This window comes from Pongo abelii, chromosome 6, assembly GCF_028885655.2.
Source record: "Pongo abelii isolate AG06213 chromosome 6, NHGRI_mPonAbe1-v2.0_pri, whole genome shotgun sequence".
NCBI classification, from domain to species: domain Eukaryota; kingdom Metazoa; phylum Chordata; class Mammalia; order Primates; family Hominidae; genus Pongo; species Pongo abelii.
Genome location: NC_071991.2, coordinates 58,054,732 through 58,076,174, shown reverse-complemented (window position 1 = coordinate 58,076,174; position 21,443 = coordinate 58,054,732). Strand labels below are relative to the sequence as shown.

Here is a 21,443-nt window from a genome sequence, read left to right as displayed (position 1 = left end):
TGATAACTGAATGAAATGCATGGGCTGCAAATTCCAACTTTGCTAATCACTCACTGTGTAATGGTGAGAAACTTACAGAACTTCCCTAAGTCTCAGTTTCTCCATGTGTAAATAGGAATAATAAAACCCATATAATAAGGTTGCTGTGAGGAAAAACAAGATAATTCATATAAAACCCTTAGCTCAGCATCTAGTGCCAAAAAAATTCTTCAGTAAATGTTAACATAAAAATATAAGTTGTCATAATTTTCTGAAGTCTAGATTTTTCTCATAGAAAGAGTACTTTTTTTTTTTTTGAGACAGGGTCTCACTCTGTTGCCCAGGCTGGAGTGCAGTGGCACAATTACAGCTCACTGCAGCCTTGATCACCGGGCTCAGGTGATTCTCCCACCTAAGCCTCCTGGGTAGCTGGGACTACAGGCATGTGCCACCATATCCAGCTAATTTTCTGTATTTTTTGTAGAGACAGGTTTTCTCCATGTTGCCCAAACTGGTCTTGAACTCCTGAGGTCAAGTGATCCTCCTGCCTTGGCCTCCCACAGTGCTGTGATTATAGGCATGAGCCACCGTGCCCCCAACAGGAAAGAGTATATTTTATGTAAGATAATGAACTGCAAGTAAAGTCTTTATGGTTCATCCATGAAGCCAGAATGCCCTCAATTTCCAAGGTTCTTGAATCAAACAGTTGACTAGGGAGCTAACATGCCATCTAAGCAGCTTGGGCAGGGCAATTATAAAGCTTGCTCTCTTGATTTTTTTGTCTGTCTCATCTGGCAAATCATGTAAGGAATTTGTGAAATGGAAGACACAAAATAGATCAACCAGTTTCTCTTTACCCATTGGGCAGGAGAGATCTAAGCTGTTACCCTTCCTATAGGGTTCATGAAAGTAAACAGGAAGGAAAAAACCCTCTGGCCAAATATCTGCTTATTCAAACTTGCTTATTTTTAATAACTTTAAGTTCTTCAATATTTAATGATAACTATAATTAGTATGCTTAATATAGTAATTATTAATGTTATTAATATATCTAGCCTGGAATTAATTTTTGCCTGTTTTATTAAATACACACTTAAAGTACATATTAAAGATATAACTAAATTTTTTTTCTCACCATTATTGCTGCTAACACCCTTCTGGGCCTCAGTTTCTTCACCTATACGATGGAGAAGCCAGATTAGATTATTTTAAAAGTCTCTTATTTGATTCTGTGATTGTAGATATAATTAATTAATGTCAGTATTTTTTTGAGAGGAGTTTTTTGCTCTTATTTCCCAGGCAGGAGTGCAATGGCACAGTCTCGGCTCACTGCAACCTCTGCCTCCCAGGTTCAAGCGATTCTCCTGCCTCAACCTCCCAAGGAGCTGGAATTACAGGCGCCTGCCACCACGCACAGCTAATTTTTGTATTTTTAGTAGAGACAAGGATTCACCATGTTGGCCAAGCTGGTCTTGAACTTCTGACCTCAGGAAATCTGCCTGCCTCGGCCTCCCAAAGTGCTGGGATTAGAAGTGTGAACCACCGCGCCCGGCCAATGTCAGTAATTTCTAATGTCAATAATTATCCCAAGTCCTTGTTCACTCATGCAAGTTTTAAAAAAAAGCTGGGGGGGTGCGGGAGGCTGGGTGCAGTGGCTCATGCCTGTAATCCCAGCATTTTGGGAGGCCAAGGCGGGCGGATCACTTGAGGTCAAGGGTGTGAGACCAGCCTGGCCAATATGGTGAAACTCCGTCTCTACCAAAAATACAAAAATTAGCCGGGCGTGGTGGCAGGTGCCTGTAATCCCAGCTACTCGGGAGGCTGAGGCAGGAGAATCGCTAGAACCCGGGAGGCAGAGGTTGCAGTGAGCCGAGAACGCGCCACTGCACTCCAGCCTGGGCGACAGACCTAGACTCTGTCTCAAAAGAAAAAAAAAGTGCTATTGTTAGGAGGGGGAAGCCAAAAGAGTGGGAAGCAGTACTTGGAAACTTTCTAGAAAGAAGTGAGACGAGGCAAGGCGTTAAGGCATTCGACTCAGCAACTGGAGTAGCAGAAGGCATCTGATCTGAGAAGCAAGGCAAGGATGCGTCCCTGAACATCCAATGTTCAGAAACCCGCACCGCTACTGTTTAAAACAACTCAATTGAACTAGGAGGAGAATGAATGTTACTTAATTAAGTACATTCTGAAGATACCTAGGGCAGGGGGCGGACAGGGAATCAAATCTTCCTTTCCCCTTTCAAATCTTAGAGACAGACGAGGGGCGAGGCCTCTGACCTGGGTTTCCTTCTCTGAGGAAGTGTTGGGTCCCGAGGCCCTCTTCGGGAGAGTCAGGTGGCGGCCCGGGGCAGCTCAGACCGCGCCTCAGGGGCGCTCGAAGCTGGGCGACGCTGGCAGAAAGAAACGCGAGGCCTCATTGTCCCCCGAGACAAAGCGGAGCTCTTCGCAGCCTCGGGGACCTGTCCGGACTCACTTTCCCTTCCCTCCGAAACCACCCACCGGCGCGGGCCAGGAAACGCTCAGGCCCAAGGTGGGCCCTGAGCGCGAACCAGGGAAGAGCCCGGATGCTGCTCCTTTCCCGCCCCGGACCGGCCCAGGTCCATCCAGAGGCGCGAAGCCTGCAGGCCAGGGAAGGGCCCGGACGCTGCTCCCTTCGTGCTCTGCCTGGGGCCCAGGAAGCAGGAGAGAAACCGAGCGGCGGCGTTGGGTCAAGAACTCAGAGGGTGAAGGCTGGGAAGCCAAGGAAGGAAAGCCGTTCGGACCTCGGCGTCGGGGCTCCTCTACAACCCCGCAGGGTCGCGAAGGTCCTGCGGCATCTCCTCTCGCAGTTGCCGCGGCCTAGCCGGCCGGGGGCAGGCGCTAGTGCCCCCGGCCCGCTCCCCGCGGCGCCAGCAGTGCCGGAGTTCCCGCGGCCGCCGCTGCCCGAGCGACTCGATCGCCCGAGCCGACCTCTTCCCAAGCCTTGGACAGCTGACCCCTGCGCATCCTAAAGGAAAGACCCCATTTGTTCCTCAGAATGGGAAAATTCCCGTGCATACTTTGCCAGAACCGTGTTGCTGATATTTCGGGGGTTGGGGGTTGGGGGTACCATTTTAAATCGTGGCTTTCTGCATTCTTGTTATGGTTCTGTGGCGACTTAGAACGAAGTGGGTCGTAAATCGTAAAAATGTCCAACGCGGCTAAAACGTGTCCCAGTTTGAAAAGAAAAGTCGCTCAATAATTTTTCTTTTATTTTCTGTTGCAAGCATTTGTGTATTTTTTCCCAAGCAATTAACCACATAAGCCTAAATGAAAATACAAAAAAATCTGATTTCTGTAAATTAACCTCGTGACTAGACGTTTTACCAATACGTTTTTAATACAAGAGTAAAATGTAATGGGCTGATTAAAAATGGAGACGTGTTTTAGTTGTGTTTGAACATGTTGCAAAAAGAGACATTGGTCTTTTCATTTATTTCCAGTAAACTCAAAATGCAGTCATTTAAGGATGTTTTGCAGGACATGATAAGGGTTTAGAGTTGCCTAAGGAAAAAAAAAGGTGTTTAGAGGCTAGCGCCTACTGAACATACTTGTTTAATTGATATTGTGTTTGTAGTTCTGCTATCAAAGGTCAGCTAGCTGTATCTGATGGCTGCTGCTATTAAAAATAAGGCACTAAAACGCTGAGGATTCCAGCTCACCTCTTCAAACACTGACAACCATTGATGTCCCTTTGGGCATCAGGTTCTGCTGAAATCAGTAGGACCCCATGGGGATGAGATGGAGGAGAATATGGAAAGTTGTATTGCAAGGAGACTTCATGTTAATAGTTTGGGCTTGGGTGTGTGTGTGTGTTAGGTACATGAGTGAGTCTTGGAAAAAATTAAGATATATGTGTCAGAACAATTTAGAAGATACGCTGCGCCACAAACTAGCCAGAAAAAGCAAACACATTTTTAAAAGGTTCAGAGTTAGAACCCCTCCTGGAATGTCCCTTGCATCTTGAAGCCCCTTCTAGATGATACTTCTTGACAATTTAATGGAGGTCGAATTTGTGTGTAGGCAACTCCTCTTTCATTTATTCTTTCCCATCCAAGTTTAAAAACAAAACAGAAATATATGTGTGTGTGTTGAATTTTACTTGCCCTCCAGATTTTTATTTTTATATTTTAAGAACATATGTATTTAAAGGTAAGTAGAACATTTTATTATTCAAACAAAATGGCAGAAGCATTCAACTCAGAGGTTGTTTCAAAGATTCGGTATTCCTAATGGCTTCAAAGTCAAGGACTTGACTGAGTGGGTGGCCAGTAAAGCAGAAATGGAAAAATAAATCATATCTAGCCTGAAACAAACTGCATGGAATAAATCAGGGAGGGACAAAATTGAATCAGGATTTTAGAATTTAAAAGTGCACTGGACTCAGGTTCTAAGCTGCCCTGTTTTTTTGTTTAGGAAGTAAGAGTATGGATACTGACTGTGCTCTCAGTCAAACCAATCCATCTCTGGGTGCCTTTTTCTGATCCATAGAGTGAGAGATTAGGGATGTGGGTCCCATTCAATTCTGGTCATTTAGGCACAAGGAGTCCTAAGGCAGAATTTTTGTATGTTCTCAGAAATGCAGGCACAAAGGGGACTTATCTAAGGCAGAGGGTCACCAAAGTTGACCAGTGACTAGCTTATCCCAATAGTGGCATGCTAACTAACGTGTGTTCTTGTATGTACTGAAAAAGCGATAGCGTTTCTTTTACAGCCCCATCCAATATAAAGAAAGATGTTGTTCATGCACTAATTTCAATATTTTTAAGCACAGGAGTTGCCTGTCTCTCAAAATAAATTAAAGCCTGAAATGCCTAGAGCTTCTACTTTAAGAATGATTATTCTTAAGGAGGAAAGACAAACAGCAGCGACCATTTTTCACAGACGTGCTCAGCCATCAGGAAAGCTTAATAAATCCCTATTTAGTATGCATTTATGCAGTGATTACATGAACTTTGACCTCTGAAGAGCTGTAGCAATTAGCTTCAGTGTCTAGCATCTTCTACTCACCATTCCCCACTGGCTTCCTTGTGTCTTCCTTTTTTATCTCTCAATACTTCATGCATTAAGAAGGTGTAAAATTTAAAAGTTGACTTTCCACCTGAGGTATTTGCTTCTGCACAAGATTCTCCCTCCCCCCTTTCCCACTCAACAGCCATCTCAGATGGATATTGGGGCTCTGATTGTCAATATTACTCAAACACAAATGGATTTCAATTCAATCTTGCCCTGTACTTTCACAAAGATAAACTCTAATGGCCCAAAGAGCTTCATTTCATAGCTCGTGGCATCTGAAATAAATCAGATATCTTCTGTCAGACTAATTTAACATTTTAACAATATTTGATGTAATTTATTTAAAGTCAAATGAAACCTAATGGATTGGCAGAAAACTAGAGGAGGGGAGAGGAGAAGGGCAGCTGGAAGCTTCCAAAAAAAAAAAGAAAAAAGAAAAAAAGGAAGAAAAGAAAAGAACCAGGAGGGGAGAGGAAAGTGTTTTAAGTTTCTAGTAAACATTGTTTAGCAAAAGAATAATAGGAAAGTTGCCCCTTTCCCAAAGAGGGATGGAACTATAATTGTTGCCTTTAGCTGAGAGCTCAGATAAACTGCTGGGACTCATTCTAAAGTGACCCATCACTGCATTCATCTCTTCTTGAACTTTCGGTGAACCTGAGATTAAACAGGGGTGAGCAGCTAAGCAGTTTGTTGTTAGCAGCCTTTTCAACAACCCTTTCAGACTGAGTAAATATTGATCGGTTTGAATCTGATTGCCCCAGAGGAAAACACCACCGCATTTGAATAGCCTCCAAAAGTAAACTTTAAAAGGTGAAACCCAGAGCAGACTTCAGAGCCAAAGCAAGACCTCAACTCAGCCTACTTTGGGAACACTCTGTATTTGGGGAGTACTGTGGATAAATGTAGAGGAAGTGAGGAAAAAAACATTAGAAAACTAGAATTTTGTATCGCAATTATCCCAGGTGCCTAATTGAGACCCTTGTTTCCTTTTTAAATGTATCAATAAAATGTTATTTTCAGTTTTCCCACTCTATGTTGTTTCAGTTATCATTGCTGTCATTTTTCAAGTAGCTAACTGTGCTCCTTAGAGACCAAAGCAGAAAGAGAAGAGACCTTGAAATAGGATGTGTTAAGCGCCTTTGATTTAATCGATTGAGACAGCTAAAAAGATACAAATGTTTTCCCTGTTGAAAGGTGTATTAATGTTTCCTAAATGCATTGCTTGTTAACTGATTTATTCCATGACCTAGAGAAAGCTAGAGATGGTTAGCCGTAATTTATTGTTCTCTCTCTCTGCTACTTTAAAACCAGCACCTTAAAGACTGGAATCTCTGGGATTCCAGCGGATCCAGCCCTGCTTTTAGATATTGAAATGGAGTCAATGGCATGCAAATGACACTTTAACACATTAAAGTATTTGGAAGCCAGCCATCTGTTTTGCTGTGTGGCCCTACACTAATAAACAAAAGATACAGTATAAGGCCAGGCAGGAAATGAAAGAAAGGGTTGACCGTCTTTGAAGTTCTTCTCCATCCACTTGAGTCTTTTACAGGCAACCTCAGAACCCAGCAGCTGAGGGGAGGGCACCCGGTGCCCTTGATATGGCCGCAGCAACTGCACCGCAAAGTTCAGCCTTGTCTTCTTTGACAGGGAAGTGCAGGAATTCTCACAAGTGCTCTAGACGGCCTGCAAATTCCAAATTTTTGTAGGGTTTTTCTCCTCCAGCCCTTCCTTTGTAAAACACCCTTTGGGGAGGAAGGAAGTCATATGTCTGTGTTTGTTTTCAGTGCTGTAAATTTTCTGCTGTACTGTTGGGTTAAATAAAATGCCTCCAAAAATGTGTGAAAGTAAAGGAAAGCAATAAAGAGGTCTGGGAGGAGAGCCACTTCGAACTCTATCATTTGCTGGCTTCCTCTTTTGAAAGCAGATACATACCTTGGTCAGAAACAACTTGGATATTGAAAGACTTCAGGGTAGCTTCCACAAGTTCACCTGGAAGTACCTGTTGAGCCCGGAGAAGAAAATGACTTTTTTTTTCTGGGTTATGTGGCATAGAATTAGAACTGTGGATCCTTTACAGCCATGACGGCTATGAAATCAAAGCTGAGTCTGAAGGGAATAAGATGTGCAACCCAGAGATGGGGAAGAAGGGGGGGAAGAGCCGCAGGAAGGGATGGTTGTTGACAGGAAGAATGGGGGAAGGGATGCAAGGGTTTACTAAAAACACTCCATTTCAAGGGTGGAATATATCGGAACTATGCCTGACAATCCAAAAAGAAGGAAGAGGAGTGGAATAAGGGACCCATCCTCACAACAACTTTATACTGGAGCTAATTAAATGTGAATCTCTTAGTTCTTGGTTCACTGATGTGAGGAAAGACTGACTGAAGACAGTTTTGGCTTTTGAAGGGAGTTCTGTTTATATATACGTCAACATCCAGTTGGAGGTGAAAAGGTTAGCACTTGACCCAGGAAGTATCCATGTTTGTTTCAAAAATAAATCTGCTTCATAAATTTCTTCATCAGTCTTTTTTTCCATTATGAGCTTTGATTATAATAAAGGAGCTGTTATTAACTTTTATTCAAGAAAAGGTCCATCTCTTTGAAAATATTTACCACCCTTCTCCCTTTCCCCTCATGAAATGTGCCAACTTCATAGGAATTAACAAATTGTAGCCCAGCCAAATACACGGATGCTTAAGCATACCTGAAACTTGAGTATATTTATTTATTACAGACATCCTAAGACCCGTAAACTCTGCTCTGGATCATATCACTCCAGGATCTCAGAGCTGTTCATGATTGTACAGGAAATGGGGAATATCATAGGCTCACAAAGGATAACTGATAGAACTCAGTGTGGTACTTCGGGGACATCAAACATTGTGCGACATGCAAAAAACTATTCACGAATCACACAAAATATACATTCATTGTGCCATCCATCACATTAACAATTGAGCTGAAAATACGTTATATCCAGCTAAGATAACTGTAGAAGGAAGAAGTTGGTTTGAATAATACTTTCAGGTTCTGAATAACCCAGCACAAATTTTAAACAGAGGGTGGCCTGAGAAGAAAGGGGTAGGGATTGGGAAAGACTTAGCACAGGAAGCCAGGTTTCTGAAGTTTGTGCTCTGCAGGGCTTCTTAACTGTAAGAACAAATCAAGGCTACCCTCTGAGGCATCTGATTGGGTTTAAATGAGAGAATTTGTTCTTTCACCTATAAAATTGTACTAGTTTTGAGAGTTTGCCCACCCTGTTTTAGTAACCTAAACATTTCTAGAAAATCTGTATAAAGATAAATCTCTCAGGACAAAGTATTTACAGCCAGCAAACTCACACACATGAAAATGACTTAAATTAAGGGATGAATTAATTGTGTAAACATATAGTGCATCTCTTCTTCCTGAGCTCCTGGACTCACCTTTCACTATATCCTACTTTCAAGGACAAGGGAGGGGAGACCTGTACATATAGTTAGATAAAAGATGAGAAGATTCCTTCTGGCATGTTACTGTTGGCAAAGGGAACTATTTTCCAAAAGGTCATCTGAAAGGAACAGTAGGTTCTGTGAATTCTCCTAAAAGCAGGAGGGATGTTAAGGCCCACCAGAAAATGTATGCTGGCACCCAACCTGGATTAAGGTGTTAATCCCACACCAAGTCTCTGGTCCAGAATTATCTGCAAACATATTATCCTGGCCAGGAGCTCCCCAGATAGGATCAGAAAGGAAGAAAGAGACTGTAAATGGAAAGAAAGATAAGCTAAGCATGTGCTTTGGGTAAGAAGTCCCAGCCCAAGGAGATGCCTGGGCTGTTGTCTGGGGCTGGAGCCGCCTCAGTGGGAGGTAGTCAGAGTGTCTGAGGTAGAAGATCCCGGGGAAGGAACGCAGGGCGAAGAGCTGGACTTCTCTGAGGATTCCTCGGCCTTCTCGTCGTTTCCTGGCGGGGTGGCGGGAGAGATGGGCAAGAGACCCTCCTTCTCACGTTTCTTTTGCTTCATCCGGCGGTTCTGGAACCATATCTTCACTTGGGTCTCGTTGAGCTGCAGGGATGCAGCGATCTCCACCCTGCGGGCGCGCGTCAGGTACTTGTTGAAGTGGAACTCCTTCTCCAGTTCCGTGAGCTGCTTGGTAGTGAAGTTGGTGCGCACCGCGTTGGGTTGACCCAGGTAGCCGTACTCTCCAACTTTCCCTGGGGCAAAGTGAGAAGCCATGAGACGGAAAGGTAAAAATTTTTATAATCGACTTGAGATTCCCTACACGCTTCATGGCAACACTCAGGTAAAGAAAAGATCAAGAACTCAACACAAATCGGGCTGTGGAGGGTGAGTGATGAGGTGTAAAGTGTTAACCTGATGTAAACCATTAGCATGGTCAGACCGGTGATTAATGGAGCCTTAAGATATTAACAGAACACTACCGTCACAATAACCACCCCCACATACTTCCTACTTCCCAAATGTATAAAATCCTTGAAAACACACCAATCCCCGAGACTTCTTTGCCCCAACACCTCTGGGCACCCTCTCTATGCACTACAACACTAGTCTGATACAAAAGCCTTTAAAAAAAAAAAAAAGATCATTATCAATTTCCTTGGAAATTAAGCATACCAGCTCCTTCCAGAGTAATCAAGGCGCATCCACCAACCAGCAGGACTGACCTGTTTTGGGAGGGTTTCTTTTGACTTTCATCCAGTCAAAAGTCTGCGCTGGAGAAGCTGTCTCCGATGCAGGGGAGCGACAGGCTTCTTGGTGGCTGGCGTGGAGAGGGGACAAGGAGTTATTATACGTAGCCAGGGCCAGGCTCTGGTGCTCCTGTCCATATGAGTGGTGAATGTATTGAGGCGAGCCCACCGCGCCCCCAGCATAACCCTGGTGGTGGTGGTGATGCTGGACCATGGGAGGTGAGAGATTTCCAGAGTAAACAGCGGGAGCGCACTGGGGGTACCCACCACTTACGTCTGCTTCCTGATTTAACGCGTAGGGGCTGTAAGGCGCACTGAAGTTCTGTGAGCCATAGCTTGGACCACAACTCGAGTGGGAGTAGGACACCCCCAGGTTCCCGGAAGTCTGGTAGGTAGCCGGCTGGGGGTGGTGATGGTGGTGGTGGTGGTGGTGGTGGGGCGAACTGATCTGCACCCCCCTGCCCACTAGAAAGCGGTCGTCGCCGCCGCAACTGTTGGCACTGACCGCGCACGACTGGAAAGTTGTAATCCCATGGTCCGAGGGGTAGGCTCGAGCTGAGCAGGTCCCCGAGTCGCCACTGCTAAGTATGGGGTATTCCAGGAAGGAGTTCATTCTTGCATTGTCCATCTGTCACTGAGTGACCTGGTTCTGCGAAGCCCGGGGTGACTGTGCCAACTTTCTCACTTCCTCCATGGGGCCGGAGAAGAAAAATGATATGAATGTACAGTGCGCAAGAGGGGGGGCGGGAGGGCGGAGGACGCCGGAGGAGGGGCACGTGACGGTGTCAGCCAATGGCTGAGCCTCCTGCAAAAGTTTGCAGGCTTCCGCGGTGATGGATCACCGTTGCAGTGGCATTTAAATCCCCGGCGCTCCGCCGTCTAGGTGACGCGCAGTCGCCCCCCCAGGCAGCCTAGGCGGCGGCAGCTGCTGCGGCGACTGCAAAGGCCGATTTGGAGTGCTGGAGCGAAGAAGAGCAAAGGCTGCCTTTTGCGCGCGCCCGACTCCGCTGCCCGCCCCGCCAGGCCTCCGGGAGGTGGGGGCTGGGAGGCGTCCCCCGCTCCCGCCCCCTCCCCACCGTGCACTGAAAGATGAACTGGCGAGAGGTGAGAAGGGAAGAGGGCTCCCGGCTCTCTCGGGGCGGGAATCAGTGGGCCAGAGCTCGCCGGGTGGCCGCAAGTACGCCGGCCCAGCCCGCAGCTCGCCCAGCCGGAAGGCGGGGAATCCGGCTAACACCGCGCCCCGGGTTCCCAGGCCACCTCCTCTGTTCTGAGGCTGGGCTGGGAGACAGTGGGGCTGTGAGGAGCGCATAGAACCGTGGTGGAGGGCGAGGCTGGGCCACCAGCTCTTCAAGCTCGGAATGGAGAGGGAAGAGCGCAGAGGGCTGTCTGGGAGGAACTCGGGTGGGCGTGAAGGAGACGAGGACAAGAAAAGAAACTTCCCTTCTTCTAGGAGGGTCTTCGAAACCCTCTCCCCACAGCCCCCGCTCGTCATTAGCATGGCAATGAGGAGTTTCTGTAATTCGACTTGTGGGGGTGGATGAGCCCTGGAAACTCAGCTCGCCGGAAAAGGCCGGGGGCTGCCGAGCTCTTCTTCCCCACCTTCCCTCTCTCGTCGCTCTCCGCCCCTTTCTCTTTCCCACTCAGTTTTGCACCGGGAGCCCTCCGGGATGCGGAGCTACTCGACCGCCGGATTTTTAGGGGTAGGAGGCGGGGGAGAGATGACGCTGGCGGACGTGGCCAGCGTGGGGGCCGGGCCGTGCGGTGCAGGCCATCTGCCGGCGCCCCGAGACCCAGGAGCCTCCGCGCTCCCGAGTGGGCCTCACAGGGCCGGTCCACAGCTCCAACAAAGTAGCTGAACTCCCTTCGTTGCGTTCCTCTTTTTCTGGAGGGGAATGTTAGAAGAGAGAGAGAGCTTCCTTTTATAACCTTCCTCATTCGGCTGCACGTCTAGAGTGGGTGTGGGGACTGGCAGGTGGGAGGGGCGGTGGACAGATGGCTGATGGTGGACGGGACACTTTACCCCAACGACACCTCCTCCCCTTTCCAACTGGCTGTGTAGTTGCTTATGAGAACCTTCAAGTCTTTCCCTAGAGAGACACATGCAAATCTGAGCGTCATCCCAGGCCAGGGTTCCTGTTCCCCATCACCCTACTTCCCTGAGGCTGCTGAGGTCGTTAAATTGTTGTTTACTATTAGGTTTCACGTCAACCCTGGGCTTGTAGAGAGAAAAAGCCAAACGGAGACCAAGAATTGATGCAATCTTGGGTAGGAGAAATCGAGAGCTCGTCCAGGAAGCTTTGCTGTATAAATTATAAGCAATGCTGTATAAATTTTACTCCAACCATGTGTACAATGTTGGAATCAGATGAAATTTATAGTGAATGCATGTATGTGGGTTTGGGGTTTCCACTCCCCTTCAGCCTTTCCTCCTCTGTTAGAACAGGGAAGGTTTTTTTTTCAAGGAAAGTACATTTCAAATATGTTAGTCACCCTTTCAGTCTTCTGTATTCTGTTCTCCACGTACCGAAGTTCCCCCAAACCTGTCCCCTCAAGAGACAAAACCCATGCTGACTCTGGACTCCCTCAGTAACAATGAAACATTCTCCCCAAACATTTCCTTTCAGAATGGTATTTCTCTGTGACTTTGATCCATCCCAAGCATGGTTAAGAGGGAGCACGGGCAGGAAAGGCCCACTTTCTGGGGTTGGGCAGCCACCCCTGCCCCAGTTTCGGCTCCTGTGAATCCTCCGACTGGAGAAGGGGAAAGGCAAGGCGGTCCTCCTGGAGGCGGCTTCCTTGGGAGCGCCAGCTTCCAGCGGCGGGGAGAGAAGGAGCTCCTATGGGAGAGGGGGCAGGATGTGAGTAGGTCGGTGTTGGCTATGCGAGCAATCCTCCCTCCAAGCCTGAGCAAGTCGGTAATTTTCCCCCGCTGCCTCATTCCTGTACCTTGGTTGCCCTCCTCAGCCTGGGTTTGCAGGACCCCCTCGGCTGCAGGGCGCCTGCCGCAAAGCCGACCCCGGCAGGAGCCACTCTCTCTGCTAGTTCGCTGCCTCGGCGCTGCTCTCCCTCAGCCTCTCTTCTTCTCTCCTGGCCTTTTTTCTGGGGCAACCTGGGTGGCGTGTTTTTCTTGGGATCACGAGCTTGCACTCGCACACAGGCCCGCAGACACACAGGCCCGGCGGCCGCCCTCCTCCGCTTACTGTTCCCGGCTCCCCACAGGCCGGGCGCTCGCAGCCGGGCTGGCTATGCCTCGCCTGGCAGCCCAGAGCGCCGCTCTCCGGGAACGGCACACAAAGGCAGCCTCCCCTGGCCTCTAGCCCTTAGGCTTCTGAAGCTCAGTTCTTTCCCCACACCCCTCCCCCAAGAAATTCTGGGGGCTGTTCCACCGAGTAGGAGATTCTTGGCCCTCTAGGCAAGTAGGTCAGCGCCCCAAGACTGGAGCTGGTCTCTTTCAACGCCTTGGGAGACTGGGTGAAAGGCGAGCTTGGTTACGCTTAAAATGATCGCCTACAAGCAGTTCTCTTGGCTCAAAACGCCTCTTTCAGGGCCCTTATGCTAGAAAGGAAAGGAATAAGGAGGAGACAAAACGCCGCCGAGGCCCTGAACTGTTCATGGCATCCGCGGCTCAGCCAAGCTGTTGTTTTAAAAGAGCAATAAAAATGAATTATGACTAAACGCCTTCTAACTTAATGCTTTCGGACGGGGATCCCCGGCAAATAACGTAAGAGGATTTTTATTTGTGCATGTGTTCCTGCAATTGATCTCTTTGATGACATTCTCATTCATAGAAAGCGTTTGATTTATGAGCGTAGGACGAATCGCATCCAGGAGCTGCGCAGCCCTGGCCGCGGCTGGGACGCCCTGCTCCGCGCTGAGCTTAGGGCCGGAAACCAGCCATAGTCCCCACACTCCGCCGCCGCAGCTGGGATTTAGCGGAGGAAGGGGCGAGGGAAGGTAGGGAGCAAACCTATGAAGAAACATCGCGTTGTCATTGGAACTTTCAAGCCTTTGCTGTTAAGAGCCAGGTTCTTAAATCAACCCGCCCCACACACATGTTGCTTACATGCTGCGTTTTCTCACGGTAAGTAAGTAGGCATCAGAAGAGAGCTCAGAAAGGGAAAAATAAACATGGGGAGACCTAACAAGGGAGGGGGGGAAAAAGCAACAACCCAGTGACACACCCTAGATCACATTTTATTGATATTTCATTTAAAGTGCTTTTCTCTCTCTCTAGAACCTGGGTTAATTTATAACCTAGGGTGTAGAAACACACCATTTTAAATCTCAACTTGCTAACCTGACTTCGAAGCATTAATGATCCATTATTAGCAATGTAAACAGGTTTAAGAATGAAATATTGATTTTTCTGACCCTGAAAAAAAAAAAAAAGAATCCTAGAGTGACTGAACCAGAGGGCTGGAAAGAACATTTTCTGGGGTGCATTTTCCAGATAGTAATCACTGTTTTGTTTTATTTTTGTTTTTCTCTATCTTTTAGGTCTGTTTTGCCTGAACCCATCAACAGCTGGGAGATTAATCAACCACACTGAAAATGTGGAGGGCTTTATGGGGGAGGGAGTTGAAATGTGGATGTTTGAAACAAAAGTGTGTAAATAAATGAATTGTTGATAACTTAGTTATTGACCTGGAGACTGGTAGCTTATTAAAGAAACTCCATGTTACTCATTCCTGGAGTTGGAGGTTTCTGTAGGCACTTTATTTCTCCACTTTCAAGAGCTTGGGCTTGGCCCAAATCTTAGACTGTCCAATTCTGTCTCTGTTACCAATTTAAATCTATGGCTTGAACCTGTGCACTGAAAATCAGATCCTTTAAAAAGAAGGAGGAGAAGAAGAAGCAAAAAAGAAAAAAAAAAAAAAACACTTATTAGAAGCCCTAGTCATTTTTTGGCTTTCTGGTTTGTTGCCGTCCATTGAAGACTTTGAACATGCCGCCTTAATAAATGTATTAAAATTGAAAAAAGAAGATAAATTGTGACGAATTTTATTTACCAAGTTAGACTAAAAGAAGAAAAAGAAACCGTTATGAGCCTGAAAAAAGAGGGGGAGAAAAATAAGAAAGCTACTTATAGCAAAGGAGAATTTATTCTACAAAAAATATGCATGACAATGCATCCTAATGTAATACAAAAATAAAAAGAAAGTGAAGATACAATTATATGATCACTTTCTTGCAGCCCTCATATTGCTCTCAGGAATCACATAAAGGGTTGTTGAGTTAGGTTTAAAACAACTAAAACTCCAAAATAATCTGTAAAAGATGGCTCTGTTTGAAACTGGGTCAGGGAATCACTAAACAGAAAATCCTCAACACTTAAAGGAGGGAAGGGGTAGGTCAAGGAGAAAATAAAAATAAACTCCCGAATAAAAGAAGGCAAAACCACCTGGTCAAAGGGGTTTTTGTTTTGTGATGCTTTGTTTTGCTTTAATGTTTTTAGTAATTCAGATGCTGCAAGTCGATTGTGGTGAGTGTGTCTGTAAAAAAGTCAAAGCTGTCAGCTGAAATATCTACGGGACTGTCGAGGGAACCTGGCAAACTGGGTGAAACTGCATCTGAAAGCTGCAGGCAGGAATCTGTAGAGAAAACGTTAAAGTCCTGCAAAGAGGGGACCTCAAGGGCCTCAGGACTGTCATTGTTTAGGCCAGCTCCACAGTTCTGGCCCATTGTTGACAAGCAGTTGGGAACAGTGGGTGACTGGTGCTGAAAATGTTTCAGATTTTTCTCATTGCTGGTTAAAGGCGAGACTGGGAAACTTTGGGAGTCGCCATTGTGTCCATTGGGAGCCTGCTGCTGAGAGAGGGCATTTTGCTGAAAAGTGTAGCCTTCCCTCTCCAGAAGGGCCCCAGAGACGCTAAGGGCTTGCTCAAAGAGCGTCTTCTCTTCCTCGTCCTCCTCTATTTTCTCGGAGTCCTCAAGGCTTTTACATTTCCCTTCGCTGTTTTGGTTTTCCTTGCACTGGGTCTGCCTCTTGTGCTTCATCCTCCGGTTCTGAAACCACACTTTCACTTGTCTCTCAGTCAAATCCAGCAGCGCTGCAATCTCCACCCTTCGGGGTCTGCAAAGGTACTTGTTGAAATGAAATTCTTTTTCCAGCTCTAGAAGCTGTGTGTTGGTGTAAGCAGTTCTCAGGCGCCGCGATCCCCCGCCGCTGCCATCGGCGATTTCCAGGGATTCTGCGGAAAGGGAAACCAACAAGAGACACACGCACAGTTGGAGGTAGAGGGGTCCGAGCGGGGTTATTCCACTGGAGAATAAATATAGCAGAAAAGATCAACTGCAACAAAATGGCCGCCCCTGGATGCAGTAGAGCTATTGTGCTGCCTTTCCTGGGAGCCCAGCCTGGGCAGACCCCGTCTCCTCCACCTCTATCGAATTCATGCCTGTGGCTCCCCCCAACCTCTTCATCCGGGAGCAAACTTTATATTAGCCACAACACAATTTATAATTAATGCGTCAGCTGCTTAGCTGAGCAAGAGCGATCTATCACTCTTCATTACTGTCAAAAAGCCAAACTCTAGGACAACTAGACAGGAGGAGGTCAGTTCCAACTCAAATAAATCATCCCACATTACACAAGTTCGGGAAAGTTTCCCCCCACTTCCTAAAAATATATATGTCTCATTGTAGAGCGCAGGATCCCCTTTCCTCTCCATCAAACCCACTCCTGAACCCACAGGGGCAGGGACAAGGCAACCAAGCATCTCTCCCTCTCCTCCTTCTCTCTCAGCCCACTCTCCCCTCCCCCCACAGCCACTCTCGGGGCAGCCCGGAGAAGGAAGAGGGTCCTGGAGACCTGGGGCCAAGTCTTTGGACTGACCTTTGTGGCTGAGGCAAGCAGGGCCGGTGGCTGCGGCGGCGGCGGCGGCGGCCGGCAGAAGTGCGGTTTTCTTGGCCGCCTTCTTCTCCTTCATCCAGGGGTACTCGGGCGGCTGCAGGGCGCCGGCGGGCACCGGGCTGCCGCGGCTGCCCGCGGGGCTCGGCTTGGGTCGGCCGCCAGCGCCGTGGCGAGGGTGACTGCCGGGGTTCAGGCTGGGAATGGTCTGCTCAAAAGGAGGAAGAATCAGTGTCGAGTGTGAAAGCGTCGAGGTCTTGATTGATGAACTTTGAAATGTATCAGCGACAGGGGGAAAAGATGTCAGGCACTCAGCGAGCGACGGCTGGCTATTGATAAAACCAATCTCTCGCTCAAATTCGTAATTCATGGCCTTCTCCTTGGAGCCCCCTCAGAGAAAAAGTTCCCTCTTTTGGAGGGGCTTTGGGGGGGGCAAGGCCTAGGAAAAAGGCGAGCGCAGAGGAAAAAAAATCTATCATAGAATATCGCTGCTAGGGTGTTTTTTTTCTAATTCACTGATTACAGCCGTATGGGGACCGCGCTACTATTAAACTATTGAATTCATGGAGACAAGGTTGAAATTGGACCGAATTGGCTGTCACATGATTGCTTCTGCCCAATGACAATTTGGGCTTTAATCAAAAGAAGCCACTGTCTGTTTGATTGATCCAAAAAAGTCGGGAAGGAACGCCTCATTGGGGGCCAGCGAGGCTTTATTTACACTTTTTTCAGAGCAAAAATACATATATGTTGGTGTGGGTGGGGATGTCCCGGAGTACGTGGGGGCGAGGGTGTCTGCGTGCCTCCTGGTCTGCAAGGATCTAGTGTGTGCGCCTGGGAGTGTGTGTGTGTGTGAATGTGCGCGAGTGTAAGCCCTGCTGTCGGTCCCGCCAGTGGCTGCCCTCTGCCTCCCCCGCACACTCCGCGCATTGTTTGGGACTGTCGGGAAGACGCCTCGCACCTCACAAATCATTTAAGCACCTCAGTCTGACGCCTGCAGTCATTAACAAAGTAATCCATTAATCTTCAAAGTTTTGACACCCGAGAGCCCTGCGTCCCAGCCACATAAGTTCTGTTAAAGCAGGAGAAAGGAGCAGAGGAAGAGAGGAGAGGAGAGAGGGAGAATAAAGAGAGAGGAAAGAAGAGGGAGATGGAGAGATGGAGAAAGAAGACAGAAAAGAGAGAAGAAAAGAAAGATTTTGTTTGGGAGGGGGTCTTCCTTTTCTTTCCCTTTTCCTCCTTCACTTTTCCTCAAAGCAGTTCCTGGATCTCAAAACTGATCTCTCTCGGTCTGTTTTTCTTCCTGTCTGTCCCTTTCCCTCTTTTTCCTCTTCTCCCCCTTTCTCCCTCCCTCTCTCTTCTGTCCGCCTCCCCTTCTCCCCTCAGCCTCTCGCCCCCCTCCCAGTGTCCAGCCCAGAGTCTGCTCCCCCGGCCCATTGTTAGCAAGCTATTTCACGGCAGCTTTGCATCTGGCTCCGGCGGGAAGCGGAAAACGGGAGGCGGCTCTCGAAGCTTCCCGACCTTCTGCGCCATCAACTTCTCAGGAGTGGCTGGAGAAAGATGCATGTGCCAAGCGAGACAACAACCCCAGGTCCATGTGTCCAAATCCCCGTAGCCAGGGCGGTGGCCAGCCAAAGAAATGCCGCCCCGAGCAGGCGCGTGCGGCTCCTGGCATTCTGGGTTTCATACCCGTAGGGCTCGGGTGCGGTGAGTATTTCCGATTTCCAGGAAGTCTGTTGGAAGTTACCAGCAGGGAAAGAGAAGATGCTTGTTCCTCTCTCTCCCTCCCTCTCTCTTTCTTTCTACCCTTCTTCTTGTCCTTGTCGCTCTGGTTGGGGGCTGGTTGGTTTAGATACAGCGAGTGCTCCCTGGCAGCCTGAACTGCCTCCCACACCTTCCTGATCCTTGGGCACCGGGGATGTTTGCTTCCGGGTTCTGTTGTGGAAAACAGCACTGCGGGGGAGAGGAGGAGACCCCAGGAGGAATTATAAAGGTTCTCGTTCTCCTTCATTCTCTGCTTTCCAATTCGGAGACTTGAGACTGAGCGCATCTTGGACAGTGCTAGAGGGTTCAAAAGATAACACCTTTAGCTTTCAAAAAATAATTTTTAAAAAATCCACCAAGCCAGAAAGAGGTGAGGAGGCTGAGAGGTAGATCTGGAGGTACCTCTTCCCCCCCCTAAACCCTGAGGATGGTGATTCACTTTTGCTTCCTTTGAAATAGACTAACTGATCAGACTCCCCCAGGCCGGCGGGCATCAATGGCAGGAAAATAAATCATTCTGATGGTCAGGGAGACAGAGGTTGGAGGGGTAGAAAAATCTACGTAGAAAACAAGAAAGGCCAACCAAGGAGCAAAGGCAGGACCCCATCTCTGAGGCCAGCATCAAAGAGGGTTTGGGGTGGAAATTAGATATAAGTGTCCTATATTATTGACCAGCCCAGAGCATTGCCTTGCAGATAGAGATGCTATTTTGGAAAATGTGAGGTTTTTTAGTTTTCTTGCTTTTATTCCAAACAAAGCTCCAAAGGAAGTCTGGGTGCGATCAATCTTGCTCACCAAAAGCCTTGACAGCTTCTAGCCCTTAAGAACACATTTCAGCTTCCAGCTCCTTCCAAGACAAAATGTGGCCGAGCAAAGAGGAGAGCAGGAAATGCAAGTAAATAAGGAAAACTAGTCTTTTAAAAAATATATTTTGGCAGTGAAAAGGGTTATAGGGCTCCTTTTAGGAAGGGTGCTTTGCGGACTCTGGGATGGCGGCTTTTGGCATCTGCTTTTACCAGAAAATATTACAGGCTTAAGGGAACGGGGGGGGGGTGGCGTGCAGAGAGGGAGCAGCGCTGCCCCCATATCTCTGAGGCTTTGTCAGGGGCTGCGTGGGTGAGAGCTTTCTGCTGCCTCAGCCGCCTTAATTCAAATACCATCTGGAAGAAAACCCTTTTCTTTGACCACTCAACACTGAAATCTTCCCCAAATCTATTACTTTAACTTATGAGATATTTTAATAAGGATTTCTTTTTAATATCTAGGAAACTGGGGGGTGAAGTCAATACTTTTTTCTTTGAAAGCCAAAATGAATGTCTTGACTGGTAAGATATGGGAAATCACATTAGAATCTCATTTTAAAATCTTAGCCCTGGGGGAAGGAGGAAGCCTCCAAACCATCCCTCCCTCACCTAAAGAGTAGATTTCAGAAACGTGTTCAAATAGTGATATCCCTGAAGGATCTTCATCCTTAGGTGAATCTCTCCCCTAGCTGTTCCTTATTTTTCCAGGTAATTTTACACGTGTCTCTGAACTGATTACTTAAAAGAAGACTCCTGTATCTGCTTAGCGTGACCAAAAGGTAGAAGCTCTAGTACTCACAAAGCCTGGTTTTGCAGCCTCTGCATTTCTGAGGTGCGCCATGTTTTGGCACAGAGGTTGAGGTGCGGAGAGGAAATCTATTTCTCCCGTAGCCCAAACTCTTTAAAAAGGAGATATATATATATAGCAACAGCCTTAGGCCAGATATGGGGAAAGCACCTCTGGGTGTGAGAGAAACACTGAGCTCTCCACAGCAGCCTGGCTTGGCATCCTCCGAGCCTTTTCCTTAAACCGTGAGGAGTTTCTCTAAAAGCAGCTCGTTGGGACCCAGCAGGTACCCAGAAATGGCTCCAGTGCCTGCTTCTAAGGATAATCTGAGGGAGCTTCACAGGGGGAAGATAAAGGCCATGATGATGGATATTTTGGATTGCGAACAAAATGGCGACATTTTCCACTTCTGCCTCTGAAAGATAGAATCCAGGGAGAATAGGGATTTATTTCTCACATCCGATGCTCCTGATCCCCAGACGAAAGCGGTTCCTCACTTCTAGCTCTGAAGGGGGTGATGATGGGGATGCAGGTCTGAGGTTTGCATTTTCTGAATTTGATTCCTTTCTCGAGGAATCCTTAAATCTGAAGATGAAAATATTTCCCTTTACTGTGCCTTCTTTTGCCTCTACCAGCCAAGTCAGTAAGCAGCCCTATCCTAAATCCAGGAGTGGAAATGTAATATTTAGCTCCTACAGCATCAAATGAAAAAAGTATTTATAAAATTGCAGTTTTATTACAAAGATAACGATCTCCTTGCTCTCTCCCCCTCCCCCTGGGGCCATAAAAAGAAAGCTGGGGGGGGGGGGGGAAGGAGAGGAAATAAATTCAGAGAATGCCAAATACTACATTCTGCAGGAAGCTAATGCTGGGATTCAGGCAGTCCAGGGAAGGGCTGGCTCAGGGCGACTCTCCCCAGCTCAGTCCTCCGTTTGCTGGAGACCTGGGTGAGCCTCAGTCCCTTTCAAACTGTTTCGCTCCGCGTGCAGATTTTTGGAGCCATTCTTTCCTCCTGACGCGATAATAGACTGCGAAGCATCCCCAGAGGAGACCAGGAGTCCGATTGCTCCCGGAAAGTGCTTGGCATCCTCTGCGCGGCTGGCTAATCCCGAGGTTTAGGCGTTAGTTGGTCCGCTTTGACCCGAGGAAGAGCGTGGAGCAGAAGACCGCCCTGCGTTATCCCTCGGCTGGGCCGCGGGGCACCTGTGCGCTCCCGCTGCGCCTTGGGCCGGACTGTCTTTGTTTCTTCCGTGCACAGCACTCGGCAGCCCCTGCGCCCTCAGCCTGCCTCCGCAGCAGCTGGGAACCGGGCAGCCCAGCGGGCCAGCCGCACGGCGTTACCAGAGCTGCCGCAGCCGCCTGGAGTCCCAGCCGCCATCCTGAGAATTCGCCGAGCTTCCAGGCGAATAGCCTGGCCAGGCCCCATGCTGGAGCCCGAGGGCTGCTGTGCCCTGCCTGCTCTGCCGGCTCGCCTCGGCCTGAATTCCACGCAGACCCACGTCTTCGGCCAAAGAACCCCTTCTTAACACGGATA

At 47.9% G+C, this 21,443-nt stretch overlaps 2 protein-coding genes across 3 annotated transcripts; both read right to left on the bottom strand.

The window, feature by feature from the left end:
• Nucleotides 1-7,717: 7,717 nt before the first annotated feature.
• On the bottom strand, nucleotides 7,718-10,436 carry HOXA1 (homeobox A1). Of its 2 annotated transcripts, none has more exons than XM_009242941.4 (2): nucleotides 9,682-10,436; nucleotides 7,718-9,210 (listed from the first exon to the last, which is right to left on the bottom strand). In XM_009242941.4, exons 1-2 carry the CDS (start codon nucleotides 10,331-10,333, stop codon nucleotides 8,855-8,857), a joined length of 1,008 nt encoding a protein of 335 aa, XP_009241216.2. In that variant the 5' UTR covers nucleotides 10,334-10,436; the 3' UTR covers nucleotides 7,718-8,854. The 2 variants fall into 2 exon arrangements, with proteins under 2 accessions (XP_009241216.2, XP_063582110.1); XM_063726040.1 differs by lacking the exon at nucleotides 7,718-9,210 and having other exon boundaries at nucleotides 9,687-9,776; nucleotides 9,980-10,400.
• Nucleotides 10,437-14,775: 4,339 nt separating this feature from the next.
• On the bottom strand, nucleotides 14,776-17,973 carry HOXA2 (homeobox A2). Its single transcript, XM_002818107.4, has 2 exons — nucleotides 16,541-17,973; nucleotides 14,776-15,896 (listed from the first exon to the last, which is right to left on the bottom strand). Exons 1-2 carry the CDS (start codon nucleotides 16,923-16,925, stop codon nucleotides 15,157-15,159), a joined length of 1,125 nt encoding a protein of 374 aa, XP_002818153.1. The 5' UTR covers nucleotides 16,926-17,973; the 3' UTR covers nucleotides 14,776-15,156.
• Nucleotides 17,974-21,443: the final 3,470 nt, after the last annotated feature.